General features: G+C 43.6%; 1 protein-coding gene and 1 long non-coding RNA gene across 3 annotated transcripts; one reads left to right on the top strand and one right to left on the bottom strand.

The window, feature by feature from the left end:
* Positions 1–70: 70 nt before the first annotated feature.
* LOC118387104 (AN1-type zinc finger protein 3-like) lies at positions 71–14,565 on the top strand. Of its 2 annotated transcripts, XM_035775262.1 has the most exons (7): positions 72–349; positions 445–803; positions 3,430–3,470; positions 5,680–5,886; positions 12,519–12,587; positions 12,669–12,845; positions 12,957–14,565. In XM_035775262.1, exons 2-7 carry the CDS (start codon positions 739–741, stop codon positions 13,109–13,111), a joined length of 714 nt encoding a protein of 237 aa, XP_035631155.1. In that variant the 5' UTR covers positions 72–349; positions 445–738; the 3' UTR covers positions 13,112–14,565. The 2 variants fall into 2 exon arrangements, with proteins under 2 accessions (XP_035631156.1, XP_035631155.1); XM_035775263.2 differs by lacking the exon at positions 5,680–5,886 and having other exon boundaries at positions 71–349.
* Positions 12,308–27,361, bottom strand: LOC118387105 (uncharacterized). The gene is made up of 3 exons (XR_004826345.2): positions 27,202–27,361; positions 12,987–13,409; positions 12,308–12,852 (listed from the first exon to the last, which is right to left on the bottom strand). It is a non-coding gene; the product is annotated as an uncharacterized LOC118387105 (long non-coding RNA).
* Positions 27,362–27,869: the final 508 nt, after the last annotated feature.

Here is a 27,869-nt window from a genome sequence, read left to right as displayed (position 1 = left end):
TCACCCACATCCCCCCCTTTTATTTTCGACCATAACGCCTCTCGTCCCAGTTGGTTCCTATATAGTTCATTGCCCTCGTTACGCAGGAATCTGAAACACTGTGGGGATTGTGTTCAGAGCACGCCATTTTGATTCTATTGATAGGGCACAGTGCACGTTTTATTCTAAATGTGAGCCATAATGAGGGTCAGGTACCCGTAGTTTCCTGATCTGATTACTTTGTACATGTCGGCCCGCTGTATAATACGTATCGTCTTTGAGGCCAGACTGCCCCCACAGGCAAGATAAATAGGGTGGTCCCACGGAGAGGGACGCAGCACACCGTGTACCATAGTGGAATGATAACGAGGTAACTGTTTAGACGCTGTGTCGAATACGTGTGATAATATTGAGATTGTTGGAAATATTTATTGTAATGTTGAATTTGTGTGGTTCATGTTACAGGTTGGATAAAGCACTGACACCCCCTCTGGCTATTCGTAGTAGCCGAGCGCCAGCTGATTGCGTTGAGTCCGGTGTGGACACTTGAATGCTCAATTAATCCAAACTGAGCCGTTTATGACTATTCGGATCCCTGTGGCCGCTCGTGTCGGCAAAGCCATCCACCTTCTCTGTCCAAATTGACCGAGGACTATTTATAGAAGCGGATATCATATATTTGAGTTGGCTGAAGATCCTTGACAAAGACAAGGCCCCTGTCTCCTCCCCAGCCTTGCGTACCATCATTTTATTGAAGACATGGGGGATACTGGTAGTGAGCGCAGCAAACCTTTACCAACTCGGTGTCCCTGTGGATTTTGGGGGTAAGATGTCGCACATCATGTATTATTTGTTGTGGAGATGGGTTAATGTGGGGGTGGTAATTAATGTCGCCTAGACTAAATCCATTGTTGTTCTGTTGGGCAGACCGGGTGGGGGTTGGGGATAAGTTGATATCTGAGCTAGCTACACAACTGATCTGAATGTTTTTATACATCACCCCTCTGTCAGTGAGTGTAGTTCTATCAAAGCGTGAAATCTCCAGAGCATGACTTTACAACTGTGGTTTTGAACGTTTTCCGTTTTTTGGTTAGAATCTGATGTGGTCTAGGCTATTCTTCGGTCTAGTTCGTTTAGCTAAGTCTCCTTAAATGGAAATGTAGCCAGTCATATAGCTGTGATCTCCTAACTGAAGATGAAACGTTGGACACTTTATCCAATGTTCTCCCGACTGTCATTACAGTGTAAACACAATCATCGAGTTACAGCACGTTCCTCCCTCACATTCCAGTCTCCTTTGTGAAATAGAGGGACTAAGCAAAGATTATAGGCAATGCTAGGAATAAAAAAATGTTGATTTGTTTGAACTGGGCAGTCAATCCTGTATGGGGAATTTTATTACCAAAACCCTGCCCATCTCTTTTGGCCCATGCACTCTACTAGTCACACTGAGGCTCTTCAGGGCAGGTAGCCTAGTGGTCTGCTGTTTTTCAGCAGAAAGGGAAGCAAGGTTGAAAATGGTTGTATCCCTGAACCGGAACATCCGGTTGTTGGCAACTTTGCTTAGGCTACACGTGAGCAAACTGACTTACTCACATCTGTCAACGTCAGGTGACTCAATCGGCAGCCTGTTTACTGCTCCTGCAGTCCACACCCGGTTTGAGGTGTCTGAAGCTTGTCAGTTTTCCCCTCTGAAGGCCTCTCAGGTGTTCTTTCCTTGTAGCTCTTCCCTTGTGTGTTAAGCCTATCTCTTTTTAGAGTATGTCTGCTTACATCCAGAGCCATGAACACATCCTGTTCAGTTTGAGTATTGCTGTTGACTAGGACTGTCAGTCATGGCAGGCTATGCCTCATTAAACATTGGGAGGGGTGTCTATCTCAACACTGCAGGATATAGGCTTTGCATTTAGAAGTTGGCTAGTTTCAAGAAATCCGGGATGAATTTGCAGCACCTTTCTGTTTTTGGTCAGTTCTTACCTGGTGCATAAAATTGTGACTGAGTGCAAAGGACAGTCTTTGATAATGACAGGTCCATAGATTTCTATGGACACTGTCCATTGGACAGACCATTCTAGACTGATATTATGTTTTGATCAACATGTTAGCTCAGCGGAAGCCTGTAGGAAGACAAGGCATTCGGTTATAATGAGTAAACTGAAAGTGGGTAGGCAGACAAGTCTTCAATGTAGTGAAAGGATTCAAGGATTAAGCTAGCATGGGGCTGGTCAGAACTCACTTCTGATGGAGGCTTTTCTAGGTATAGGCTTAGACACTGTTCCGCTGAATGACACGTGATGTACGTGGGGAAATTGCTGTTAAGGTCATGGTAGGATGAGTTCGAAATGTATCCTAAGTCAATTGGAACACTGCATTGGTCACGTTACCTCCAAAGGGCACAATGGGCTGAATACCTTCGTTCCAGCCTCTCCCATATTGACAGTGATCACAGAGCCCTAAACAGAAACGTCCCAGCATTGTGAGTGTCAGAGATGTCCAGAATGAGAACAACCATTAGCCAACCTCTGGAAACATGATGTCATTGAGGGAGGGATTCAAAGGAAAGCCTGAGAAAATGCTGCATGTTTAGTGGGAGATGTATTTTTTTGTTGGGTTGAACATGTTTTTGATATTACATGGAAGGGTTTGGTTTGTTTGCATGCATGTGTCATGGAGTTTAGTCTGCCATGTGTTGAGTTGGACTTATTCTACATGATTAGGATTGTGAGAGGAGAGAACCTGTCTGCTTTGATGTTTGGTTTTCTATATAGGCCTAGATTTTGTCTAGCCTATTTCTGACCAAAACATATTGTAATGTATACAGTATTGCAAAAATGTGATTGATCCACAACGATCTTGTGTAGTTGTTGGGCCTATCCATGTTGAGTTGACTAGCCTACTTGTCAGTAATGACCCCTCACTGGCCAGGTTGGTCAGTTGTCCTAAAAGTCCAAGCCTGTCAGGATGGCCTCTCCACCACATCTGCTTAGCCTGGACTGATTAGCTTCTTAACCAATGAGGGATAAGATCAAAGGGATGTTGGTCTACCTGTCACTCATTTGTTGCTGTAAAAAAGATCCACTTTATTACTACCTTGTGCTCCTTCCCTTTTGAACGATTTGTGACGCCCTTTACATTCCCCTCCCCCATGGCCTTTGTTTGTTTCCCCCTTCTCTTCTTCCCTGCCATGACTTTCTGTCATCTGTCACCCCTGCCATCAGCTTATTTTCACTCACTCTGTAGCTATGGCAACCTCGTAGGTCCATCAGACTGTCTGGGTACAAAAAAATGGCTCATGTTTGAGTGTCCTGAGAGGAATTGAAATAGTCATGCATGTTTTTATTTGTTGTTTAGCTGCAAATAAGAGGGGCAGATTGCGTTGACAAATTGTTTAGTGGGCTTGGTACCATCTTTCTGTGACTGATTTTTTAATTTTTTTTTATCTCTCCCCAGGTCCAGTAAAACCATGAACCTCTGCTCAAAATGTTTTGCTGGTAAGCCTTTCCATATGTGTGGACAATGGGTTTCTGTTATGTGGCAGAGCTCTGTGTGTACCTGAGACATCAGTAGGGGGTGTGCAGATTTCTGCCTCGTGTGATGTCTCTGCTGTTTCTAACACTTTCGATTAGCCAACTTAGTTCGTTAGACATATTTTGTAGAAGTAAAGTGTTTCCCCTTATGGTATAAACATCCCTATGAAATATTCCATAGGCATGCTGTAAAAAAAACATTAGGTTTTTGGTCCTTTCTGGATTCTGAAAATAGCCTATTTCCAGATGGACTTCTTACTGGCATAATGGTGATCTCTCAAGAATGAGTAAGATGGGTGTCCGGGAAAATATTCACCCAGGTCTGATATCATGCATGCCTGTATGTCAGGGTGTTGACTCTCAAGCCTGCTGTGGTAAATGATTGCAGCTCTAAAATTGAGATTGTGACAGGCTTCTGTAGTCCTTTTTGGGAGGCGTGGAAGAGAGAAAGTATGCTGGAACTCTGGCAGTGTCCATGGAAACGAGTGAGCTCGGTGAAGACGGTACCTAAAGGGGCAGCATTGCTTAGAATAGATTTGATACACAAGAGCACAGCGACAGCAGAAATGAGTTCTATCGAGGATTAAGATATGACCCAGCTGCTTTTTGAGCTTGTGCTGTTATGGTATGGGTAGTTGATGGATAGACTCTGGTAGCCTAAAATACGCTCATTCTGAGCCATTCCATCTGAGTTTATGATTGGCGTCTTGGGGGTGTTGATGCATGCCCCCATGTGTATGTTTGTGTGCCAAATCAAATGTTTTGTCATGTGCTGAATACAACTGGTTTAGACCTTAATGTGAAATGCTTACTTTACAAGCCTTTAACTAACAATGCAGTTACAGAAATAGAGCTAAGAAAATATTTACTAAATAAACTAAAGTAAATCAATTTAATAAAATCTAGAAGTTAACACTAACATTACTTAACAAATACGAGGCTATATACAAGGGGTACAGGTTAGTCGAGGTAATTTGTCAAGTGACTGCATAGATAATAAACGAGTAGCTGTAGTGTATAAAACGAGGGGGTGGCCATTTTGATTAATTGATCAGCAGTCTTATGGCTTCGGGGTAGAAGCTGTCAATGGAGCCTTTTGGTCCTAGACTTGGCGCTCTGGTAGCGCTTGCTGTGCGGTAGCAGAGAGCAGTCTGACTTTGGTGACTGGACTCTTTGACAATTACTTTGGGCCTTTCTCTTACACCGCCTAGTATATAGATCCTGGATGGCAGGAAGCTTGGCCCCAGTGATGTTCTGAGCTGTACACACTACCCTCTGGAGCGCCTTACGGTCAGATGCCGAGCAGTTGCCATACCAGGCGGCGACGCAACCGGTCAGGATGCTCTTGATGGTGCAGCTGTAGAACTTTGAGGATCTGGGGACCCATGCCAAATCTTTTCAGTCTCCTGAGGGGGAGGGGGGGTGTGTGTGTGTTGTTGTACCCTCTTCACAACAGTCTTGGTGTGTTTGGACCATGATAGTTTGTTGGTGATGTGGACACCAAGGAACTTTAAGCTCTCAAACCCGTTCCACTTAATCCCCGCCGATGTTAATGGGGGCCTCCTTTTCCTTTAGTCCACGATCATCTCCTTTGTCTTGCTCACATTGAGGGAGAGGTTGTTGTCCTGGCACCACACTGCCAGGTCTCTGACCTCCCTATAGGCAGTCTCATCGTTGTCAGTAATCAGGCCTACCACTTGTCGTCAGCAAACTTGATGGTGTTGGAGTTGTGCTTGGCCATGCAGTTGTGGGTGAACAGGGAGTACGGGAGGGGTCTAAGCACACACCCCTGAGTGGCCCCAGTAATGAGGATCAGCATGGCAGGTGTTGTTGCCTACCCTTACCTCCTGGGGGGCAGCCAATCAGGAAGTCCAGGATTCAGTTGCAGGGGGAGGTGTTTAGTCCCAGGGTCCTTAGCTTAGTGATGCACTTCGTGGGCACTATGGTGTTGCACGCTGAGCTGTAGTCAATGAACAGCATTCTCACATAGGTGTTCCTTTTGTCCCGGTGGGAAAGGGCAATGTGGAGTGCGATTGTGTCATCTGTATGCGAATTGGAGTGGGTCTAGGGTTTCCAGCATGATGGTGTTGATGTATTGAAGCAGCTGGTCTGTCAAGATCCGATGTATGTGGTGCTTGGGGCTCTAAAAAGCATTATATTTAATCTCTTTCAGATATCGAGAAGAAGCAGACAGATGAGGACTGTGCCCCAAAACCTAGCCCGAGCACTGGGAGTACCCAAACGGCTGTCTTCAATAGCGAGATGAGTAGTAGCAGCAGCAAAAGTAGCCAATCCCTATTGTCGTCGCCACTCATTAACTCCGAGCAGCCATCTGCATCAACCGAAGACCCTGTCCTCATGTTATCCAATACACAGGACGGTAAGATGAAGGGTCCACAACTTAGTTTTGAGATGTTGCACTTTCTGGAACCTTCGAATTAATTGACACAGATGGTAGCCTTCTGAGTGCGCTGGAATATCTTTTTACATATTTGGAAGATAGAAGTGCTGAGAATAGCTGAGTTCATTTTCAGTCATTCAATCTGACATGGGTTCAAATACTATTTATGGTATTTCAATACTTTCATATACATTTTGTATTTGGAAATTTATTAGGAAATACTTAAGTGTATTTTTAAATACTCAGATTTTAACCTAGGTCTGTTTGGTCCTAGGGATATTTGGAAACAATTATTTGGAGAAAGTTTTGAATAGTATTTTACATGAACTTATTTAAATACTTAAATTGAGTTGAGACAGACACACACACCCACCCTTCAAACCCCCTATGCTCTTTTTGAAATCTCTTTCACAGTCACAGATCTCTTCTAGCCAAGATAATGGTCAACTGACCATTTTTATGCATGACACCACCTTGCATCCTACTGCTGGCTTGGGTGTTATGAGGTGGGTGTCAATGTAAATAGTCTGGGTGGCCATTTGATTCATTGTTCAGCAAGCTTGTGGGTAGAAGTTAAGGAGCCTTTTGGACCTAGACCTGGTTCTCTGGTACCGCTTGCAGTGCAGTAGCAGAGAGAACAGTCTGACTTGGATGATTGGATTCTTTGGCAATTACTTTGGGCCTTCCTCTGACACTGCCTAGTATATAGGTCCTAGATGCAGGAAGCACAGTGATGTACCGCTCCGTTCGTACTACCCTCTGTAGCGCCCTACGGTCGATGCCAAGCAGTTTCCCTCCTTTTCCTGTAGACCACAATCAGCTTCTTTGTCTTGTTCGCATTGAGGGAGAGGTTGTTGTCCTGACCTCCCTATAGGCTCTCGTCGGTGATCAGGCCTACCACTGTTGGGTCGTCAGCAAACTTAATGATGGTGTTGGAGTTGTGCTGGGCCATGCAGTTGTGGGTGAATGGAGTACAGGAGGGGACTAAGCATGTACCCCTGAGGGGCCCCAGTGTTGAGGATCAGTGTGGCAGATGTGTTGTTGCCTACCCTTAACACCTAAGGGTAGCCAGTCAGGAAGTCCAGGATCCAATGGCAGAGGGAGGTGTTTAGTCCCAGGGTCCTTAGCGTAGTGATTACCTTTGAGGGCACTATGGTGTTGAATGCCGAGCTGTAGTCAATGAATAACATTCTCACATAGGTGTTCCTTTTGTCCATGTGGGAAAGGGCAGTGTTGAGTGCTATTGAGATTGCGTGATCTGTTGGCGCGGTATGTGAATTGGAGTAGGTCTAGGATTGAGGCCGACGGATTATGATTAACACCAATACTGATTTATTGGAGGACCAAAAATAGCTGATACTGATTAATCGGCTGATTAAAAAATACAAAAAAAATATTTATTATTATTAACGACAATTACAGCAATAATCAATAAACACTTATTTTAACTTAATATAATAGATAAATAAAATCCTTTTAGTTTAAATAATGCAAAAACCGTGTTGGAGAAGAAAGTAAAAGTGCAATATGTACCCTGTAAAAAGCTGTCGTTTAGGTTCCTTGCTCAGAACATGAGACCATATGAAAGCTGGTGGTTCCTTTTAACATGAGTCTTCAATATTCCCAGTTAAGAAGTTTTAGGTTGTAGTTATTATAGGAATTATGACGCGTCAACTATTTCTCTCTATACCATTTGTATTTCATATACCTTTGATGTTCTAATAGGCACTTTAGTATTGCCAGCCTAATCTCGGGAGTTGATAGGCTTGAAGTGATAAACAGCTCTGTGCTTCAAGCATTGCAAAGAGCTTCTGGCAAACGCAGTGCTGTTTGAATGAATGCTTGCGAGCATGCTGATGCCTACCACCCCGTAGTCAGACTGCTCTATCAAATCAGACTTAATTATAATAAACACACAAATACGAGCCTTAGGTCATTAATATGGTCAAATCCGGAAACTATCATTTCGAAAACAAAACGTTGATTCTTTCAGTGAAATGTGTAACCATTCCGTATTTTATCGAATCTTGTTGTTACATTGCACAGCCTTCAATGTTATGTCATAATTATGTAAAATTCTGGCAAATTAATTACGGCCTTTGTAAGGAAGAAATGGTCTTCACCAGGCGGCCCAAACTGCTGCATATACCCTGACTGCGTGCAATGGACGCAAGAGAAATGACACAATTTCCCTAGTTAATATTGCCTGCTAACAATGTATTTTAACTAAATATGCAAGTTAAAAAAATATATATTTGTGTATTGATTTTAAGGAAGGGATTGATGTTCATAGGTACTTTGGTGCAACGATAGTGCTTTTTCGGCAATGCGCTTTTGTTAAATCATCACCTGTTTGGCGAAGTAGGCTGTGATTCAATGATAAATTAACAGGCACTGCATTGATTATATGCAACGCAAGACAAGCTACTTAACCTAATATCAACCATGTGTAGTTAACTAGTGATTATGTGATTGGTTTTCATAAGATAAGTTTAATGCTAGCTAGCAACCTGGTCTTTTCCTTTTTTCTCTTTAGTTCATTCTCTTGGTTGTTGGTGCATTGGGGGGGTTCTTATATTTGGGGGGCTGTGGGAGGGACATGGTTGAGGGACAGCTTTTGGGGGAACTGGGGGAGATCTTGGAGGGTTCGGGTTCACATTTTTTGGCCTGGTGGTAGATTTGTCAACGTGCCCTTGAGCAGGGCATTGACTCTGGATGCTTCTGTGTGTCGCTGTGAATGGGAATCTGTTGGATGACTGATATGATGTAGTTGTTGAGCGGCTTCAGTGCAAGTATATTGTATGTTTCGGCTATACAAAAAAACTAAACCTACCGTGGCTCCTTGCTGCACTCATGTCACATGTGGTCAGCCTGCCATGCAGTCTTCTCGTGGATTGCAATGTAATTGGCATCCAAAAATGCTGATTACCAATTGTTAAGAGAACTTGAAATCGGGCCTGATTTTAATTTGTCGATCTCTAGTCTAGGGTTTCCGGGATGATGGTGTTGATATGAGCCATGACCAGCCTTTCAAAGCACTTCACGGCTGTAGTCATTTAAGCTGGTTACTTTCGCTTTCTTGGGCAAAGGGACTATGGTGGTCTGTTTTGAATCGTGTAGGTATTACAGACTCGGTCAGGGAGAAGTTGAAAATATCAGTGAAGACACTTGCCAGTTGGTCTACACATGCGTAGAGTACACATCCTGGTAATCCGTCTGGCCCCCGCGGCTTTGTGAATGCTGGCCTGTTTAAAGGTCTTGCTCTCATGGGCTAGGGAGAGCGTGATCAGTCGTCCAGAATATCTTGTGCTCTCATGCATGCTTCAGTGTTGCTTGCCTTGAAGCGAGCATAAAAGGAATTTAGCTCGTCTGGTAGGCTCGTGTCACTGGGCAGCTCGCGGCTGGGTTTCACTTGGTAGTCCATAATAGTTTGCTAGCCGTGCCACATCTGACGAGAGCCGGCGTAGTAGGATTCAATCTTAGTCTTGTATTGACACTGCCTGCTTGATGGTTCTTCTGAGGGCATAGTGGGATTTCTTTTAAGCATCTGGATTAGTGTCCCACTCCTTAAAACGGCAGCTCTCTCTCTCCATGACTTCTGGTTGGAATATGTACGTACTAGAGGTCGGCCGAAAATTGGGGCCGATTTTTAAAGTTTTCATAAATCAGTAATCTGCAGTTTTAGACAGATTGTGGCCGATTACATTGCACTCCACGAGGATACTGCGTGGCAGGCTGACTACCTGTTATGCGAGTGCAGCAAGCCAAGGTAATATGCTAGCTAGCATTAAACCTATCAATCTTAACATCTTAACACCAGTTAACTACACATGGTTGATATTACTAGTTTATCTAGCTTGTCCTGTGTTGCATATAATCAATGTGGTGCCTGTTAATTTCTCATCGAATTACAGCCTACTTCGCCAAACGGGTGACGATTTAAGCACATTCGTGGAAAAAAGCACTGTCGTTGCACTAATGTGTACCTAACCATAAACATCAGTGCCCTTCTTTAAAATCAAAACACAAGTATATATTCTTTACCGCTAACATTAATTTCTTTTAACTAGGGAAATGGTGTCACTATTCTTGCGTTCTGTGCAAGCAGAGTCGGGGTATATGCAGCAGTTTGGGCCACCTGACTTGTTGCGAACTATGTGAAGATCATTTCCAAACAAAGACTGTACATAATTATGACATAACATTGAAGGTTGTGCAATGTAACAGCAATATTTACACTTAGGGATGCCACCCGTTAAATAAAATACGGAACTGTTCCGTATTTCACTGAAAGAATAAACATTTTGTTTTAGAAATTATAGTTTCCGGATTTGACCATATTAATGACCTACGGCTTGTTATTTCTGTGTTTATTATAATTAAGTCCATGATTTGATAGAGCAGTATGACTGAGCGGTGGTAGGCAGCAGCAGACTCGTAAGCATTCATTCAAACAGCACTTTCGTGCACTGGTGTAACTGATGTCAACTGGTTAGCGGGGTGCATGCTAATAGCGTTGCACTCGCTCTGAGACCTTGAAGTAGTTGTTACTCTTGCTCTGCAAGGCTTTTGGAGCAATCGGTAACGATGCTTCGAGGGTGACTATCGATGTGTCCCTGGTTCGAGCCCAGGTAGGGGCGAGGAGAGGGACGGAAGCTATACTGTTACACTGGCAATACTGAAGTGCCTATAAGAACATCCAATAGTCAAAGGTATATGAAATACAAATGGTATAGAAAAAAATAGTCCTATAATAACTACAACCTAAAACTTCCATCCTGGGAATATTGAAGACTCATGTTAAAAGGAACCACCAGCTTTCATATGTTCTGAGCAAGGAACTTAAATGTTAGCTTTTTTTACATGCCACATATTGCACTTTTACTTCTCCAACACTTTGTTTTTGCATTATTTAAACCAAATTTAACATGTTCCATTTGATGTATTATATTAAGTTAAAATAACTGTTCATTCAGTATGGTTGTAATTGTCATTATTACAATTAAATAAAAATCCACAATTTTTTTAAATCTGTATTTCTGGTCCTCCAATAATTGTTATCGGCGTTCAGTCGCTCGACCTCTAGTACGGTCACTGTGGGGACGACGTCGTCGATGCACTTTATTGATGAAGACAGTGACAGGTGGTATACTCCTGAGTGGTGCAGCGGTCTAAGGCACTGCATCTCAGTGCTGGAGGCATTCACTACAGACCCTGGTTCGATTCCAGGCTTTATCGCAGCTGGCTGTGATTGGCAGTCCCATAGGGCAGCGCACAATTGGCTTAGTGTTAGGGTTTGGCTGGGGTAGGCTGTCATTGTAAATAAGAATTTGTTCTTAACTGACTTGCCTAGTTAAATAAAATTAATCCCGTCGCAAGAGTGTTAACCCGGGTGTCCTGGCTAAATTCCCAATTTAGCCCTCATACCATCATGGCCACCTAATCTTCCCCAGCTTCCAATTGACTCCTTCGCCCCCTCTCCCGTTAGCTATTCCCCAGGTTATTGCTGAAAATGAAAATGTGTTCTGTCAATTTCTGGTAAAATAAATACAATTAAGAAATGAGCATCCCAAAATTAACTCAGTAACCACACGTGTGGAACCACTTGCTTTCAATGTACACTTAGTGTACAAAACATTAGGAACACCCTCCTAATATTTAGTTTGCCCTCAGAACAACAATTTGTTGGGCGTGGACTACAAGGTGTCTAAAGAGTTCCACTGGGATGCTGGCCCATGTTGACTCCAATGCTTCCCACAGTTAAGTTGGCTGGATGTCCTTTAGGTGGTGGACCATTCTTGATACACACTGGAAACTGTTAAGGGTGGAAACCTCCACCCAGCAGCTTTGCAGTTCTTGACACAAACCAGTGCACCTACCATACCCAGTCCAAAGGCACTTAAACATTTTGTCTTGTCCGTTCACCCTTTGAATGGCACACAAACAATCCATGTCTCTGCTTAAAAATCTTTCTTTAACCGGTCTACCCTCCTTCATCTACATTGCTTGACGTAGACTTAACATGTGACTTCAATAAGGGATCATAGCTTTCACCTGGTGTCTATCATGGAAAGAGCCTGTGTTCTTAATGTTTTGTACACTCAGTTTATATACTGTATGTATTTCATGATCTGTGTTGGCAGAGGTCTGTAAGGTTGGACTGACGGCTTGCTTCTATTTCTGCCTCTGGAGGAGTGGTTCTGTTTGTCTTACACGGCTGGCAATGCATGCACTCAGCCTGGCCTAGATGGGGCAACATAGTTGCACTGACAATCTTAAGATCTGCTTGCTTCTCCCAGGATTTCATTTAAGGTTCCCAGTTTTAAACCAACTGCAGTATCTTGTGTTTTTGTTGTTGTTACCTTCATGTTAATGTAAGGGTATGTTGATAAACAGAGACTTGGCATGTCAGGATTTTAATATGGATTTTGAAGTTACTTGAGCATCTTATTACATAACATTGCCACAAGGACTTAAATTCAAGATTGTTTTGTCTCCAAAGCTGTATCTAATTCCCTGCTTCTTGGTCTAGGTGACACACATCTGGGCTCTTGATCAATGAGGAATGTTTCCTGTCTTACACTTTTTTTTTTTTCTTTCTCTCTCCACAGAACTATTATCATGCACAGAAACAGCCCAAGGTACCCTCTGTACGCCCAAAAAACGTCCTTGCGAATCAGGTACAGCCTTGCTCCTGCTCCCTGTGTCTGTGCAAAACTGTACGTTGGACTCTGACACCGTGTAACCTTCTGTTCTTTCAGCTTCAGGGCTGGAGAGCGAGGCGTCACCGGAGAAACGGGCACGGGGGGACTCTGAGGAGGGGGAGGCGGTTAGCGAGGAGCCTAGCCCAGGACCCAAGCAGAAAAACCGCCGGCGCTGCTATCGCTGCCAAACCAAACTGGAGCTGGTACAGCAGGAACTGGGCTCCTGTCGCTGCGGTAAGTACTGCATGGGAATGACAAACACATCTGCCCTTAGTTTTCATGTCTCCTAACTGCGACTTCAGTCATTTTAACATTGTTCTCCTTCTGTCTTTCTTCCTCTCCTAGGCTACGTGTTCTGCATGTTGCACCGTCTACCTGAGCAGCACGACTGCCTGTTCGACCACCTGGGGCGTGGGCGCGAGGAGGCCGTCCTCAAGATGGTGAAGCTGGACCGCAAGGTGGGCCGCTCGTGCCAGCGCATTGGAGAAGAGTGCTCCTGAGTTGCTCCCATTGACCGCCCGTCTCCACACTAGGCACTTCAAGAGAGGGTGAAAGGAGCGAGGGAGGGAGTGGGGAAAGTGAGCGGGGGTAGAAGGGAGAGCGAGCATGGTTGAAATAGACTCACAATTTGCCCCACCATTCTGGATCTGAGTATTGTTGATCCACTCCTGTTAGTTTTGACAGTTTGGACTCTGACTTGGACACTGTCACCACGGCAACCTCTGGAGCCACACTGTCACTATCGCATGTTCATTTTCACAGCCTTAACTCGCCCAGTCTTCAGATTCAACAAGAACCCTGTAAAGAAAGAACGGTCAGATTATTTATTTTAGTACACAGCAGCGCTGCCATAGCGCAACACTTTTTTTTTTTTCTCCCCTCTGCTTCACCAATCACAAAAGAAGACTGTCTGCAACAGTACTTCCTATATGAAACTGACCTCTCTCTCTCCTTACCGGCTCCTTTAGTTGTCTTTGTCAGCAGGTTTTCACTATGTCAATGGTCACTAAGGAACGGAACATAGACCTGTCTGTCCCTAGACCACTCCTCAGGTTGTAGGAGGGTGGGATATCGACCTTTAACTCCCCCACCTTATTTTCTCTTTTCCTTGCCCAATGGCTCTGCATGGCATTGGATTGAATTGGCTTGTGTGTTGAGTGAGGACATTGTTCCCCAGGTCCTGGGTCAGTTGTTGTGTGGCCGTGTTTGTTCCTATGAGTCTCTGCCAGAGTGGTTTGAATCCAAACCAGACCACTAACTTTTGTACTGCAGCCAACCTCCTCCTCCGCTCCTCTGTTGGATCAGTCTGAACAAATGGACTGGAGACACAAGCAGAAGCTCTTCTCTGCCTGCTGCCCTTTGAATGAGTGATGCTGTTCCTGCTCTTTGTTTTGTAATGCACTCCCTCTTCTGTACATACAAAATCCCTGACTCCTTGGACTATTGAACCATGGCTCTGTTCATATGGCCATCATAGAATACCACTTAGAATGCATGCCTGATACGTTGGTTCATTCTAAGTAGTATACTGCTAGTCTGTTCCATATTTTCTCCTACTACCCTAGTCACACTACTTGACTGTGCTGGTCCCAATGCTCATCTCATTCTTCACTCCATCCCCCTCTCCTCTGCTTCCTTCAACTCTCACTGGTCCCCTTCTGGTGCGAGGGATGATTTGAAGGACAGAGGGAGTGATGTGTAGTGGTCAACAACAAAGGAGCGTACCGTTGTGGCTGGTTTTATTTTGATATTTTGCGACCTGTTCTCGCGAGTGCTAATGGAAGAAATTAATATCTTTCTGTATCTTAAAAGAAATTGTATTTAACCATATGGTTTTGATTTACTTACACACTAGCATAGCACTGCATATTTAGTTAAATGTATAAAAAATAACTTTGTTTTCTCTTATTGTATTTGGCCTTTCTGCTGAGGATGATTAAACTGGATTAGAGGAGCGGGTCGTCTGTGTGATCTTTGTAAGGAGTCCATCAAACAACATTGTCAATATCCGTAATGGGGGAAAGCTCAAATTGACACTTTTTACATACAACTTGTGTGAAAAGTAGACATTTATTGTTCCTTTGTCAGTCAAAAGTATATCATACGATTGCGTCTGTGCCCGTACCCTTCCAATTTGTGTTAACTTAATCTAGCCCTTGTTTTGAAGATTGCCCAAAACCTTTCCCTGTTAATGTCCTCTATTGCCCCACTTCTCTGCTCAAAAGGAAGTTGAACACCTGCCCGCTGAACATCTCATTCCAAGATCATGGGCATTAGTTTCTCAATACATCTCAGGTGCTGAAACAGTGCCCAAACCCCATCTTGCTTAATGAAACGCAGCAATTAAAATGTGCTCCCTGTTCAGAATGAGATGCACATCAAATTAATTTAACGTAGGATCTGAATGTCAGTGTGATCTGTCACTTTCAGTGTAAAGACTAAGATTGTTACTCTGTACATAACAAGTGCAAGTTGTATTTCAACAGCATACTGTACACACAGTAAAATAAATTCATACGTAAAGGAAGAAAAATAAGCCTATTTGCACTACTGTATGGAATAGATAAAGAACCTGTCAAAAGTCACACACATACTCCATTTCGAAAACAATTTAATTTCTGTTTTGGTCCGGCCACAGATCAACATCACAGCCGGTATTCTCCTTGGTCCGGGGGGGGGAATATCTTCTGGCAAGGATTCAGCTGGAATGTCACCACAGGTGGCTTCCATTGCCTAGAGAAAGGCCATATGTTCATGGGATTTGCGATCATACCACCACCATGCTGAAAACACAATGGGGTTGAGAATTGTAAACTTGTGAGCATGATGGAAACTCAGTCCCAAATTAGAACATTTGCTGCTCAGGGTCACCTGACCATCTGATAAAGATGAATGTAAAGTTCAGGAAATGAGAGATGGGCAGTGTAGTATGATCCAAAGGATGTCATGGCAGTGGAGGACTCCATTGTGGCTCATAACTGAGCATATGGTATCATTTCCCCCACGCTGACCAATGATGTTCCTACCTCTCCTACTAGTCTTTGCTAAATGAATCTATGAATAGGAGTTCTTGGGGGATGGGACTTGCATCCAACTTCATGATTCTCTGAAATGAGAGAATACTGTATAGTAAATTTCACTGGCAACATTGAGTCTGTTTCAAAAGTGTAACACTAGTACCGTTTTATCCTTTCAAATGGGACTCAGAGTTGCCTCATGATGATTAAGAATGCGGGCTATGGTTGATAAGCTCACTTATGTAAGACAGTTTAAGTCATCCGTTGCTGGATTTCCCACATTCTTTTCAACTACCATTTGAACAATGGCAGCCTCCTATTCATTTAAATATGTGGTTGTCTTTCAGTTCTCCAAAAACAAAAAATAGCATACATTACAGTAACAGTATACAAGATTAACGTGTTAAAGTAGCATAGCTCCTAATTTCATACATACAGTAATACATTAAACATTTGTTTGCCCATACAGTATGTATAATCTACTTTCTTTACTGTGCTTTGTACTACTGAAAAGTAGTAGAGGTCCAATGTCTGCAGTACATACAGTTGAAGTCGAATGTTTACATACACTTAGGTTGGATTTGTTATTCAACCACTCCACATTTCTTGTTAAAACTATAGTTTTGGCAAGTCTGTTAGGACATCTACTTTGTGCATGGCAAGTCATTTTTCCAACTATATTTTTAAAGATTATTTCACTATCACATTTCCAGTGGGTCAGAAGTTTACTTACACTAAGTTGACTGGAATTTTTCAAGTTGTTTAAAAGGCACAAACTGGTGTCATGGCTTTAGAAGTTTCTGATAGGCTAATTGACATTGAGTCAATTGCCGGTGTACCTGTGGATGTATTTCAAGGCCTACCTTCAAACTCAGTGCCTCTTTGCTTGACATCATGGGAAAATCAAAAGAAATCAGCCAATACCTCAGAAAACAATTGTAGACCTCCACAAGTCTGGTTCATCCTTGGGAGCCATTTCCAAACACCTGAAGGTACCACGTTCATCTGTTAAACAATAGTACGCAAGTATAAAAACCATGGGACCATGCAGCTGTCATAACGCTCAGGAAGAAAACGCGTTCTGTCTCTTAGAAATAAACATTTTTGTGCAAAAAGTGCAAATCAATCTCAGAACAACAGCAAAGGACCTCGAAGATGCTGGAGGAAACAGGTACAAACGTATCTATATCCAAAGTAAAATGAGCCCTATGTCGACATAACCTGAAAGGCCGCTCAGCAAGGAAGAAGCCACTGCTCCAAAACCGCCATTAAAAAAAGCCAGACTATGGTTTGAAACTGCACATGGGGACAAAGAGTGTACTTTTTGGAGAAATGTCCTCTGGTCTAATGCAACAGAAATGGAACTGTTTGACCATAATGACCATCTTTATGTTTGGAGGAAAAAGGGGGATGCTTTGCTGCACCCCCATGTTGTGGGGGTGCTTTGCTGCAGGAGGGACTGGTGCACTTCACAAAATAGATGGCATCATGAGGGTGGAAAACTGGAAATATTGAAGCATCGTCTCAAGACATCAGTCAGGAAGTAAAAGTTTGGTTCCAAATGGGTCTTCCAAATGGACAATGACTCCAAGCATACTTCCAAAGTTGTGGCAAAATGGCTTAAAGACAACAAAGTCAAGGTATTGGAGTGGCCATCACAAAGCCCTGACCTCAATACCATGGAAAATTTGTGGGAAGACTGAAAAAGTGTGTGCGAGCAATTTTGCCACAACTTTGGAAGCATGCCTGGGGGGTCATTGTCCATTTGAAAGACCCATTTGCAACCAAGATTTAACTTCCTTACTGATGTCTTGAGATGTTGCTTCAATATATCCATATAATTTTCCAGCCTCATGATGCCATCTATTTTGTGAAGTGCACCAGTCCCTCCTGCAAAAAAACCACCCCCACAACATGATGCTACCACCCCCGTGTTTCACGGTTGGGGTAGTGTTCTTTGTCTTACAAGCCTCCCTCTTTTTCCTCCAAACATAACAGTGGTCATTATGGCCAAGCAGTTCTATTTTTGTTTCATCAGACCAGAGGACCTTCCTCCAAAAAGTACACTCTTTGTCCCCATGTGCAGTTGCAAACCGTAGTCTGGCTTTTTATGGCAGTTTTGGAGCAGTAGCTTCTTCCTTGCTGAGTGGCCGATCAGGTTGTCGATATAGGGCTCATTTTACTGTGGAAAAAGATACTTTTGTACCTGTTTCCTCCAGCATCTTCACAAGGTCCTTTGCTGTTGTTCTGGGAATGATTTGCACTTTTCGTACCAAAGTATGTTCATCTCTAGGAGACAGAACGTGTCTCCTTCCTGAGCAGTATGACAGCTGTGTGGTCCCATGGTGTTTATACTTGCGTACTATTGTTTGTACAGATGAACGTGGTACCTACTTCTGACCCACTGGAATTGTGATACAGCGAATTAAGTGAAATAATCTGTCTGTAAACAATTGTTGGAAAAATTACTTGTGTCATGCAAAGTAGATGTCCTAACCGACTTGCCAAAACTATAGTTTGTTAACAAGAAATTTGTGGAGTGGTTGAAAAACAAGTTTTAATGACTCCAACCTAAGAGGATCTCAGGACCCATGCCAAATCTTTTTAGTTTCCTGAGGGAGAATAAGCTTTGTCGTGCCCTCTTCAAGACTGTCTTGGTGTGTTTGGACTGTTCGAGTTTGTTGTTGATTTGGACACCAAGGAACTTGAAGCTCTCAACCTGCTCCACTACCCGTCGATGAGAATGGGGGAGTGCTCGGTCCTCCTTTTCCTATAGTTCACAATCATCTCCTTAGTCTTGGTTACGTTGAGGGATAGGTTGTTATTCTGGCACCACCCGGCCAGGTCTCTGACCTCCTCCCTATAAGCTGTCTCATCGTTGTCGGTGATCAGGCCTACCACTGTTGTGTCATCTGCAAACTTAATGATGGTGTTGGAGTCATGCCTGGCCATGCAGTCTTGGGTGAACAGGGAGTTCAGGAAGGGACTGAGCATGCACAATGAATAGCATTCTCACATAAGTGTTCCTTTTTTCCTTTTGTGGGAAAGGGCAGTCTGGAGTGCAATAGAGATTGTGTAAAGGGGGTGTAAAACCATAACACATTTTTTCCAGCAGCAGACTCTGATCAATAATGTCAAAAGCTGCACTGAAGTCTAACAAGACAGCCCCCACAATCATTTTATCAGCCAATCATCAGTTATTTGTTTAAGTGCTATGCTGGTTGAGTGTCCTTCCCTATAAGCATGCTGAAATTCAGTTGTCAATTTGTTTACTGTAAAATAGCATTGTATCTGGTCAACAACAACAAAAAATCCAGAAGTTTACTGAGGGTTGGTAACAGGCTGATTGGTCAGCTATTTGAGCCAGCTTTACTATTCTTGGGTAGCAGAATGACTTTAACACCCCAGGCCTGAGGGCACACACACTCTCTAGTAGGCTTAAATTGAATATGTGGCAAATAGGAGTGGCAATATCGTCTCCTATTATCCTGAGTAATTTTCCATCTAGATTGTCAGAACCTGGTGGCAATTTTTTCACCTCTTCCACACTGACTTTACGGAATTATTTTATTAGTACCCCAGGTAATCTTAGGTTTCATTACATACAGTCGAGAAGAACTACTGAATATAAGATCAGCGTCAACTCACCATCAGTACGACCAAGAATATGTTTTCCGCAACGCGGATCCTGTGTTCTGCCTTACAAACAGGACAACGGAATGGATCGCATGCAGCGACCCAAGAAAACGACTCCGAAAAAGAGGGAAACGTAGCTTGTCTTCTGGGCAGACTCCGGAGACGGGCACATCGCGCAACACTAACCAGCATTCTTCTTGCCAATGTCCAGTCTCTTGACAACAAGGTTGATGAAATCCGAGCAAGGGTAGCATTCCAGAGGGACATCAGAGACTGCAACGTTTTCTGCTTCACGGAAACATGGCTTACTGGGAAGACGCTATCCGATGCGGTGCAGCCAACGGGTTTCTCCACGCATCGCGCGGACGGAAACAAACATCTTTCTGGTAAGAAGAGTGGCGGGGGCGTATGCCTCATGACTAACGAGACATGGTGTGATGGTGGAAACATACAGGAACTCAAATCCTTCTGTTCACCTGATTTAGAATTCCTCACAATCAAATGTAGACCGCATTATCTACCAAGAGAATTCTCTTAGATTATAATCACAGCCGTATATATATCCCCCCCCCCAAGCAGACACATCGATGGCTCTGAACAAACTTTATTTAACTCTTTGCAAACTGGAAACCATTTATCCGGAGGCTGCATTCATTGTAGCTGGGGATTTTAACAAAGCTAATCTGAAAACAAGACTCCCTAAATTTTATCAGCATATCGATTGCGCAACCAGGGGTGGTAAAACCTTGGATCATTGTTACTCTAACTTCCGCGACGCATATAAGGCCCTGCCCCGCCCCGCCCCGCTTTCGGAAAAGCTGACCACGACTCCATTTTGTTGATCCCTGCCTACAGGCAGAAACTTAAACAAGAGGCTCCCACGCTGAGGTCTGTCCAACGCTGGTCAGACCAAGCTGACTCCACACTCCAAGACTGCTTCCATCACGTGGACTGTGACATGTTTCGTATTGCGTCAGATAAAAATATTGACGAATACGCTGATTCGGTGTGCGAGTTCATTAGAACGTGCGTTGAAGATGTCGTTCCCATAGCAACGATAAAAACATTCCCTAACCAGAAACCGTGGATTGATGGCAGCATTCGCGTGAAACTGAAAGCGCAAACCACTGCTTTTAATCAGGGCAAGGTGTCTGGCAACATGACCGAATATAAACAATGCAGCTATTCCCTCCGCAAGGCTATTAAACAAGCTAAGCGTCAGTACAGAGACAAAGTAGAATCTCAATTCAACGGCTCAGACACAAGAGGCATGTGGCAGGGTCTACAGTCAATCACAAACTACAAGAAGAAACCCAGCCCAGTCACGGACCAGGATGTCTTGCTCCCAGGCAGACTAAATAACTTTTTCGCCCGCTTTGAGGACAATACAGTGCCACTGACACGGCCTGCAACGAAAACATGCGGTCTCTCCTTCACTGCAGCCGAGGTGAGTAAGACATTTAAACGTGTTAACCCTCGCAAGGCTGCAGGCCCAGACGGCATCCCCAGCCGCGCCCTCAGAGCATGGGCAGACCAGCTGGCCGGTGTGTTTACGGACATATTCAATCAATCCCTATACCAGTCTGCTGTTCCCACATGCTTCAAGAGGGCCACCATTGTTCCTGTTCCCAAGAAAGCTAAGGTAACTGAGCTAAACGACTACCGCCCCGTAGCACTCACTTCCGTCATCATGAAGTGCTTTGAGAGACTAGTCATTCAACACCATAGTACCCTCCAAGCTCGTCATCAAGCTCGAGACCCTGGGTCTCGACCCCGCCCTGTGCAACTGGGTACTGGACTTCCTGACGGGCCGCCCCCAGGTGGTGAGGGTAGGCAACAACATCTCCTCCCCGCTGATCCTCAACACGGGGGCCCCACAAGGGTGCGTTCTGAGCCCTCTCCTGTACTCCCTGTTCACCCACGACTGCGTGGCCACGCACGCCTCCAACTCAATCATCAAGTTTGCGGACGACACAACAGTGGTAGGCTTGATTACCAACAACGACGAGACGGCCTACAGGGAGGAGGTGAGGGCCCTCGGAGTGTGGTGTCAGGAAAATAACCTCACACTCAACGTCAACAAAACTAAGGAGATGATTGTGGACTTCAGGAAACAGCAGAGGGAACACCCCCTATCCACATCGATGGAACAATAGTGGAGAGGGTAGCAAGTTTTAAATTCCTCGGCATACACATCACAGACAAACTGAATTGGTCCACTCACACTGACAGCGTCGTGAAGAAGGCGCAGCAGCGCCTCTTCAACCTCAGGAGGCTGAAGAAATTTGGCTTGTCACCAAAAGCACTCACAAACTTCTACAGATGCACAATCGAGAGCATCCTGGCGGGCTGTATCACCGCCTGGTACGGCAACTGCTCCGCCCTCAACCGTAAGGCTCTCCAGAGGGTAGTGAGGTCTGCACAACGCATCACCGGGGGCAAACTACCTGCCCTCCAGGACACCTACACCACCCGATGTTGCAGGAAGGCCATAAAGATCATCAAGGACATCAACCACCCAAACCACTGCCTGTTCATCCCGCTATCATCCAGAAGGCGAGGTCAGTACAGGTGCATCAAAGCTGGGACCGAGAGACTGAAAAACAGCTTCTATCTCAAGGCCATCAGACTGTTAAACAGCCACCACTAACATTGAGTGGGACCCAACTCCAGCCACTTTAATAATGGGAAATGATGTAAATATATCACTAGCCACTTTAAACAATGCTACCTTATATAATGTTACTTACCCTACATTATTCATCTCATATGCATAAGTATATACTGTACTCTACATCATCGACTGCATCCTTATGTAATACATGTATCACTAGCCACTTTAACTATGCCACTTTGTTTACTTTGTCTACATACTCATCTCATATGTATATACTGTACTCGATACCATCTACTGTATCTTGCCTATGCTGCTCTGTACCATCACTCATTCATATATCCTTATGTACATATTCTTTATCCCCTTACACTGTGTATAAGACAGTAGTTTTGGAATTGTTAGTTAGATGGTTATCACTGCATTGTCGGAACTAGAAGCACAAGCATTTCGCTACACTCGCATTAACATCTGCTAACCATGTGTATGTGACAAATAAAATTGTATTTGATTCAAAAGTATAATTCTTGTCTTTCATCATTTGGTCCAATATACTTCGATGTGTAGTGTCAGTGTTTGTTGCCGGCATGTCATCCCTAAGTTTGCTTATCTTGCCAATGAAAAATGTATTAAATTAGTTTGCAATATCAGTGGGCTTTGTGATGAATGAGCCAGCCATCTGATTCAATAAATGAAGGAGCCGAGTTGGCTTTGTATGTGTCCAAAAAAATGTTTACTATAATTTTTTACATAATTTGTTTCATTGTTTAGTTTATTTAGTTTAGTCACATGATTTCTTAAATTTGCAGTACACTTGCCAATTAGTTGGGCTGCCAGACCTTTTGCCTCATCCCTCGCAACCATACAATTTTTCAATTCCTCATCAATCCAAGGGGATTTAACAGTTTATACAGTCAATTTCTTAATGGGTGGTGCTTATTACTAACTGGAATAAATAGTTTCATAAATGCGTCAAGTGCAGCACCTGGTTGCTCCTCATTACACACCACAGACCAGCAAATATTCTTTACATCAACAACATAGGAATAACTACAAAACTTCTTGTGTGACCTCGTATTCACTATATTAGTCCCAGCCTTTGGAACTTTGGTTTTCCTAGATATGGATATTATATTGTGATCACTACATCCTATGGATTTGGATTCTGCTTTTAAAGCAAATATCTGCAGCGTTAGTAAAAAATGTGATCAATACATGTTTGATCACTTATTTCCTGTGCTGTTTGTAACTACCCTGGTAAATTGACTGACAACCTGATCCAGGTTCACCCTCCTGACTCTCCCTCCTCTGTTCTCATCCTCCTAGATCTATCTGCTGCCTTCAGAACCTGGAACCATAAGATCCTTCTCTCCACCTTCTCAGGGCTGACGTCTCAGGCTCTGCACACTCTTGGATTGCATCCTACCTAGTAGGCCTCTCCTACCAGTTGACATGGAGAGGATCTGTGTCTGCACCACGTACTCTCCCTACTGGTGTCCCCCAGGGCTCGGTTCTAGGCCCTCTCCTCTAAATACACCAAGTCACTCTGCTCCGTCATATCCTCACATGGTCTCTACTATCATTGCTATGGGGATTTAGGCTGGGTTTCTGTACAGCACTTTGAGATATCAGCTGAGGTACGAAGGGCTATATAAATACATTTGATTTGATTGCTATGACCTCTCCATCCTGGTTGACAACTCCAGTGTCGCCCTCCCAAAGTGCAAAGAACCTTGGCGTGACCCTGAACAACACCCTGACGTTCTCTGCAAACAGCACCCCAATAGTGGAACCAGCTTCCCCCTGAAGCTAGGACAGCAGAGTCCCTGCCCATCTTCCTAAAACATCTGAAACCTCTTCAAACCATATCTTAAATAATCCTCCTACTCACCTTGACCCCCCCTGAAGAAATAATAATAATAACAACAACTTAACACTTGCATGTGACACCCCTCCTTACTTTCTATGACTGTGGCATGTGGTTGTCCCACCTAGCTATCTTAAGATGAACTGTAAGTCGCTCTGGATACGAATTTATGCTAAATGACTGAAATGTTTAAAAAAAATATATATATATAAATAAAACATACAAAAGTACAGTGCATTCAGAAAGTTTTTTCCCCCACATCAATATACACACACACAGACACACAATACCCCATAATGACAAAGCAAAAACTGTTACTTTATCATTTGTGCTAATGTATTAAAAATAATAAACTGAAATATCACATCTACCTAAGTATTCAAACCCTTTACTTAGTACTTTGTTGAGTCACCTTTGGCAGCGATTACAGCGTTGAGTCTTCTTGGGTTTGAAACTATAAGCTTGGTACACCTGTATTTGGGGAGTTTCTCCCATTCTTTTCTGCAGATCCTCTCGAGCGCTGTCAGATTGGATGGGGAGTGTTGCTGCACAGCTTTTTTCAGGTCTCTCCAGAAATGTTAGACCGGGTTCAAGTCCAGGCTCTGGCTGGGCCACTCAAGGACATTGAAACTTGTCCCGAAGCCACTCCTGCGTTGTCTTGGCTGTGTGCATAGTGTCGTTGTCCTGTTGGAAGGTGAACCTTCGCCCCAGGCTGAGGTCCTGAGCACTCTGGAGCAGGTTTTTGTCAAGGATCTCTGTACTTTGCTCCGTTCATATTTCCCTCGACCCTGACTAGTCTCCTTGTCCCTGAAAAACATCCCCACAGCATGATGCTGCCACCACCATGCTTTACCATAGTGATGGCACCAGGTTTCCTCCAGATGTGACACTTGGCATTTAGGCCAAAGAGTTCGATCTTGTTTTCATCAGACCAGAGAATCTTGTTTCTCTTTGTCTGTCCTTTAGGTGCCTTTTGGTAAACTCCAAGCAGGCTGTCATGTGCCTTTTACTGAGGAGTGGCTTTCGTCTGGCCACTCTACCATAACGGCCTGAATGGTGGAGTGCTGCCGAGATGGTTGTCCTTCAGGAAGGTTATCCCATTCCCAAAGAGCAATTCTGGAGCTCTGTCAGAATGACTATCGGGTTCTTGGTCACCTCCCTAACCAAGGCCCTTGTCACCCAATTGCTCAGTTTGGCCTGGCAGCCAGCTTTAGGAATAGTCTTGGTGGTTCCAAACGTATAAACATTTAAAAGGGTTGAGGCCACTGTGTTCTTGGGGATCTTCAATGCTGCAGACATTTTTTGGCATGCTTCCCAATATCTGTGCATCGACACCAACTTGTCTCAGAGCTCTACAAACAAATCCTTCCACCTCATGGCTTGGTTTTTGCTCTGACATGCACAGTCAACTGTGGGACCTTATATAGACAGGCATGTGCATTTCCAAATCATGTCCAATCAATTGAATTTACCACAGGTGGACTCCAAGTTGAAGAAACATCTCAAGGATGATCAATAGAAACAAGACGCACTTGAGTTCAATTTTGAGTCTCATAGCAAAGGGTCTGAATACTTAACTAAGGTATGTTTTTATTTTTCATAGTTTAGCAAAAGGTTTGTTTTCGCTTTGTCATTATGGGTTATTGTGTGTAGATTGTTTTTCCCCCCTCCATCATTTTAGAATAAGTCTAATGTAAGAAAATGTGGAAGAAGTGGAGGGGTCTGAATACTTCCCGAATGCACTGTATGTGGACACCCCTTCAAATTAGTGGATTCTGCTAATTCTGCCACACCGTTGCTGACAGGTGTATACAATTGAGCACACAGCCATGCAATCTCCATAGACAAACATTGGCAGTAGAATGGCCTTACTGAAGAGCTCAGTGACTCAACGTGGCACCATCAACGGATGCCACTTTTCCAACAAGTCAGGTTGTCAAACTTCTGCCTTGCTACTGCCCCGGTCAACTGTAAGTGCTGTTATTGTGAAGTGGAAACATCTAGGAGCAACAACGGCTCAGCTGCGAAGTGTTAGGCCCCACAAGCTCACAGAATGGGACCGCAGAGTGCTGAAGCGCAGAGCGTAAAAATCGTCTGTGCTTGGTTGCAACACTCACTACCGAGTTCCAACTACCTCTGGAAGCAATGTCAGCACAAGAACTGTTCGTCGAGAGTGTCCTTAAATGGGTTGCCATGGCCGAGCAGCCGCACACAAGCCTAAGATCACCATGCACAATGCCAAGCATCGGCTGGAGTGTTGTAAAGCTGACCGCCATTGGACTCTGGAGCAGTGATGAATCACACTTCACCATCTGGCAGTCCAACGGACTAATCTGGGTTTGGCGGATGCCAGGAGAATGCTACCTGCCCCAATGCATAGTGCCAACTGTAAGGTTTGGTGGAGGAGGAATAATGGTCTGGGGCTGTTTTTCATGCTTTGGACTAGGACCCTTAGTTCTGGTGAAGGGAAATCTTAACGCTACAGCATACAATGACATTGTAGCAGATTCTGTGCTTCCAACTTTGCGGCAACAGTTTGGGTAAGGCCCAAACTGAGAGAGATTTACAAAAAATTATATTTATTAGCTAATCATTCAGTCGAATACTATGCTACGGCCACTGAATCTGTCTTTGAGCGTTTAGGGACATTATGTTATTATATTTTTCAAATATTGAAATACAAGGGCAAATGTTATTAATCAGGGGCTGAAATTTCACACAACGTGATATTCACTTCCGGACTTGGAGCGCTCATAGCATTGTAGATAGCCTATCTGAATAACGGGGCGTGGTTTTGGCGCACGCTCTCCAAGTCCGGAAGTGAATATCACGTAGCGCAAAATTTCAGTCGGATCCTTAAGATTAAGTAGTCTAGGAGTAGTAGTCAGGAATCCACAGATATGTTTTTTTTAACTCACTGAATAATGTTCACTCTATCAGTGATATAGAATCTAAACAGTGTGATGAACCCATCAAAGTTGAAGAGATTATAGTCTACCAAACATCTAAAGAACAATAAATCACCAGGTGTTGATGGAATTACATCAGCATTTTACAAATTATTTTCTGAACAAGTAGCTCCCTTCCTATTTGAAGTCTTTTTAGAGAGTATTAAAAACAATGTTCTCCCTCCTACAATGAATCAGGGGTTAATAACACTGATACATAAGCCTAAAAAAATAAGTGCTGCTCATCGATAACTGGCGTCCAATTTGTCTTCTTAATAATGACTATAAGATATTAGCCTTACTACTTGCAAAAATAATTAAAGAAGTTCTGGATGCAATCATTGATGAAACACAGTCTGGCTTCAAGAGGAACAGATATATTTCTAACAATGTCAGACTAGTATTAGACGTACTTGACTACTCAGAACTAATAACTGAGGATAGCTTCATATTTATGTATAGATTTTTTTAAAGCATTTGACACATCGAATACCCAACGTTTTCTCACCGTGAATCTGTGATTTTCGGAGTTCTGTGTCTACACGAATGTTAAAACTTGCCTCGTTGTATTTCCCCCTTGTTTTTGTCGTCGACCCTGTCGATGTCGCGTCACCTTTATTGTTCTTTCACAGCTGTTCCACAGACTGTATCAACATCCGGTACATGTGACCCCGCCCCCTACTGGGTAGGGGAGTTGTCAGAGAGATCCAAAGGGTGCTGCCGAAACTAAACTGGGTGAGGACCAATCTGTGGAACCACTGTCTTTGAAATAACACTCCCAGTAAAACCATAGACATTAAAGGAAGCTGATAAAACTACACTTTTGCTTTTCAGAAATATTTGTAAAAAAAAATTGAAAGGAGGTGAAATGATGAAGCTAAGCTCAGGCTTCATTGTACATTGTGATGTGTAGGATATCAGCTAGTCAAATCAAATTTTATTTGTCACATGCAACAGGTGTAGTAGACCTTACAGTGAAATACTTACTTACAAGCCCTTCCCAACAATGCTTTTAAGAAGTTGAGAAAAAAACAAGTGTTAAGTAAAAAATAGATCAAAGTAACACATAATTAAACAGCAGTATGAGAAACTCCTGGATCAGAACCCAGGTAGACTGTCTAGCAACATAGGCTACTGACGGTCAGATAGCAAAGTGTGCATCAAAATACTTTCTGT

This window comes from Oncorhynchus keta, chromosome 8, assembly GCF_023373465.1.
Source record: "Oncorhynchus keta strain PuntledgeMale-10-30-2019 chromosome 8, Oket_V2, whole genome shotgun sequence".
In the NCBI taxonomy this organism is placed as follows: Eukaryota; Metazoa; Chordata; class Actinopteri; order Salmoniformes; family Salmonidae; genus Oncorhynchus; species Oncorhynchus keta.
Note: the sequence above shows the minus strand (reverse complement) of the source record. Positions and strands in the feature narration are given on the sequence as shown.

Excerpts from the sequence above, each read along its gene's own strand:
- LOC118387104 (XM_035775262.1), top strand. The coding sequence starts at position 739 with ATGGGGGATACTGGTAGTGAGCGCAGCAAACCTTTACCAACTCGGTGT. Across the intron at positions 804-3,429 it reads TGTCCCTGTGGATTTTGGGG|GTCCAGTAAAACCATGAACC; the intron begins GTAAGATGTCGC and ends ATCTCTCCCCAG. Across the intron at positions 12,588-12,668 it reads AAAACGTCCTTGCGAATCAG|CTTCAGGGCTGGAGAGCGAG; the intron begins GTACAGCCTTGC and ends CTGTTCTTTCAG.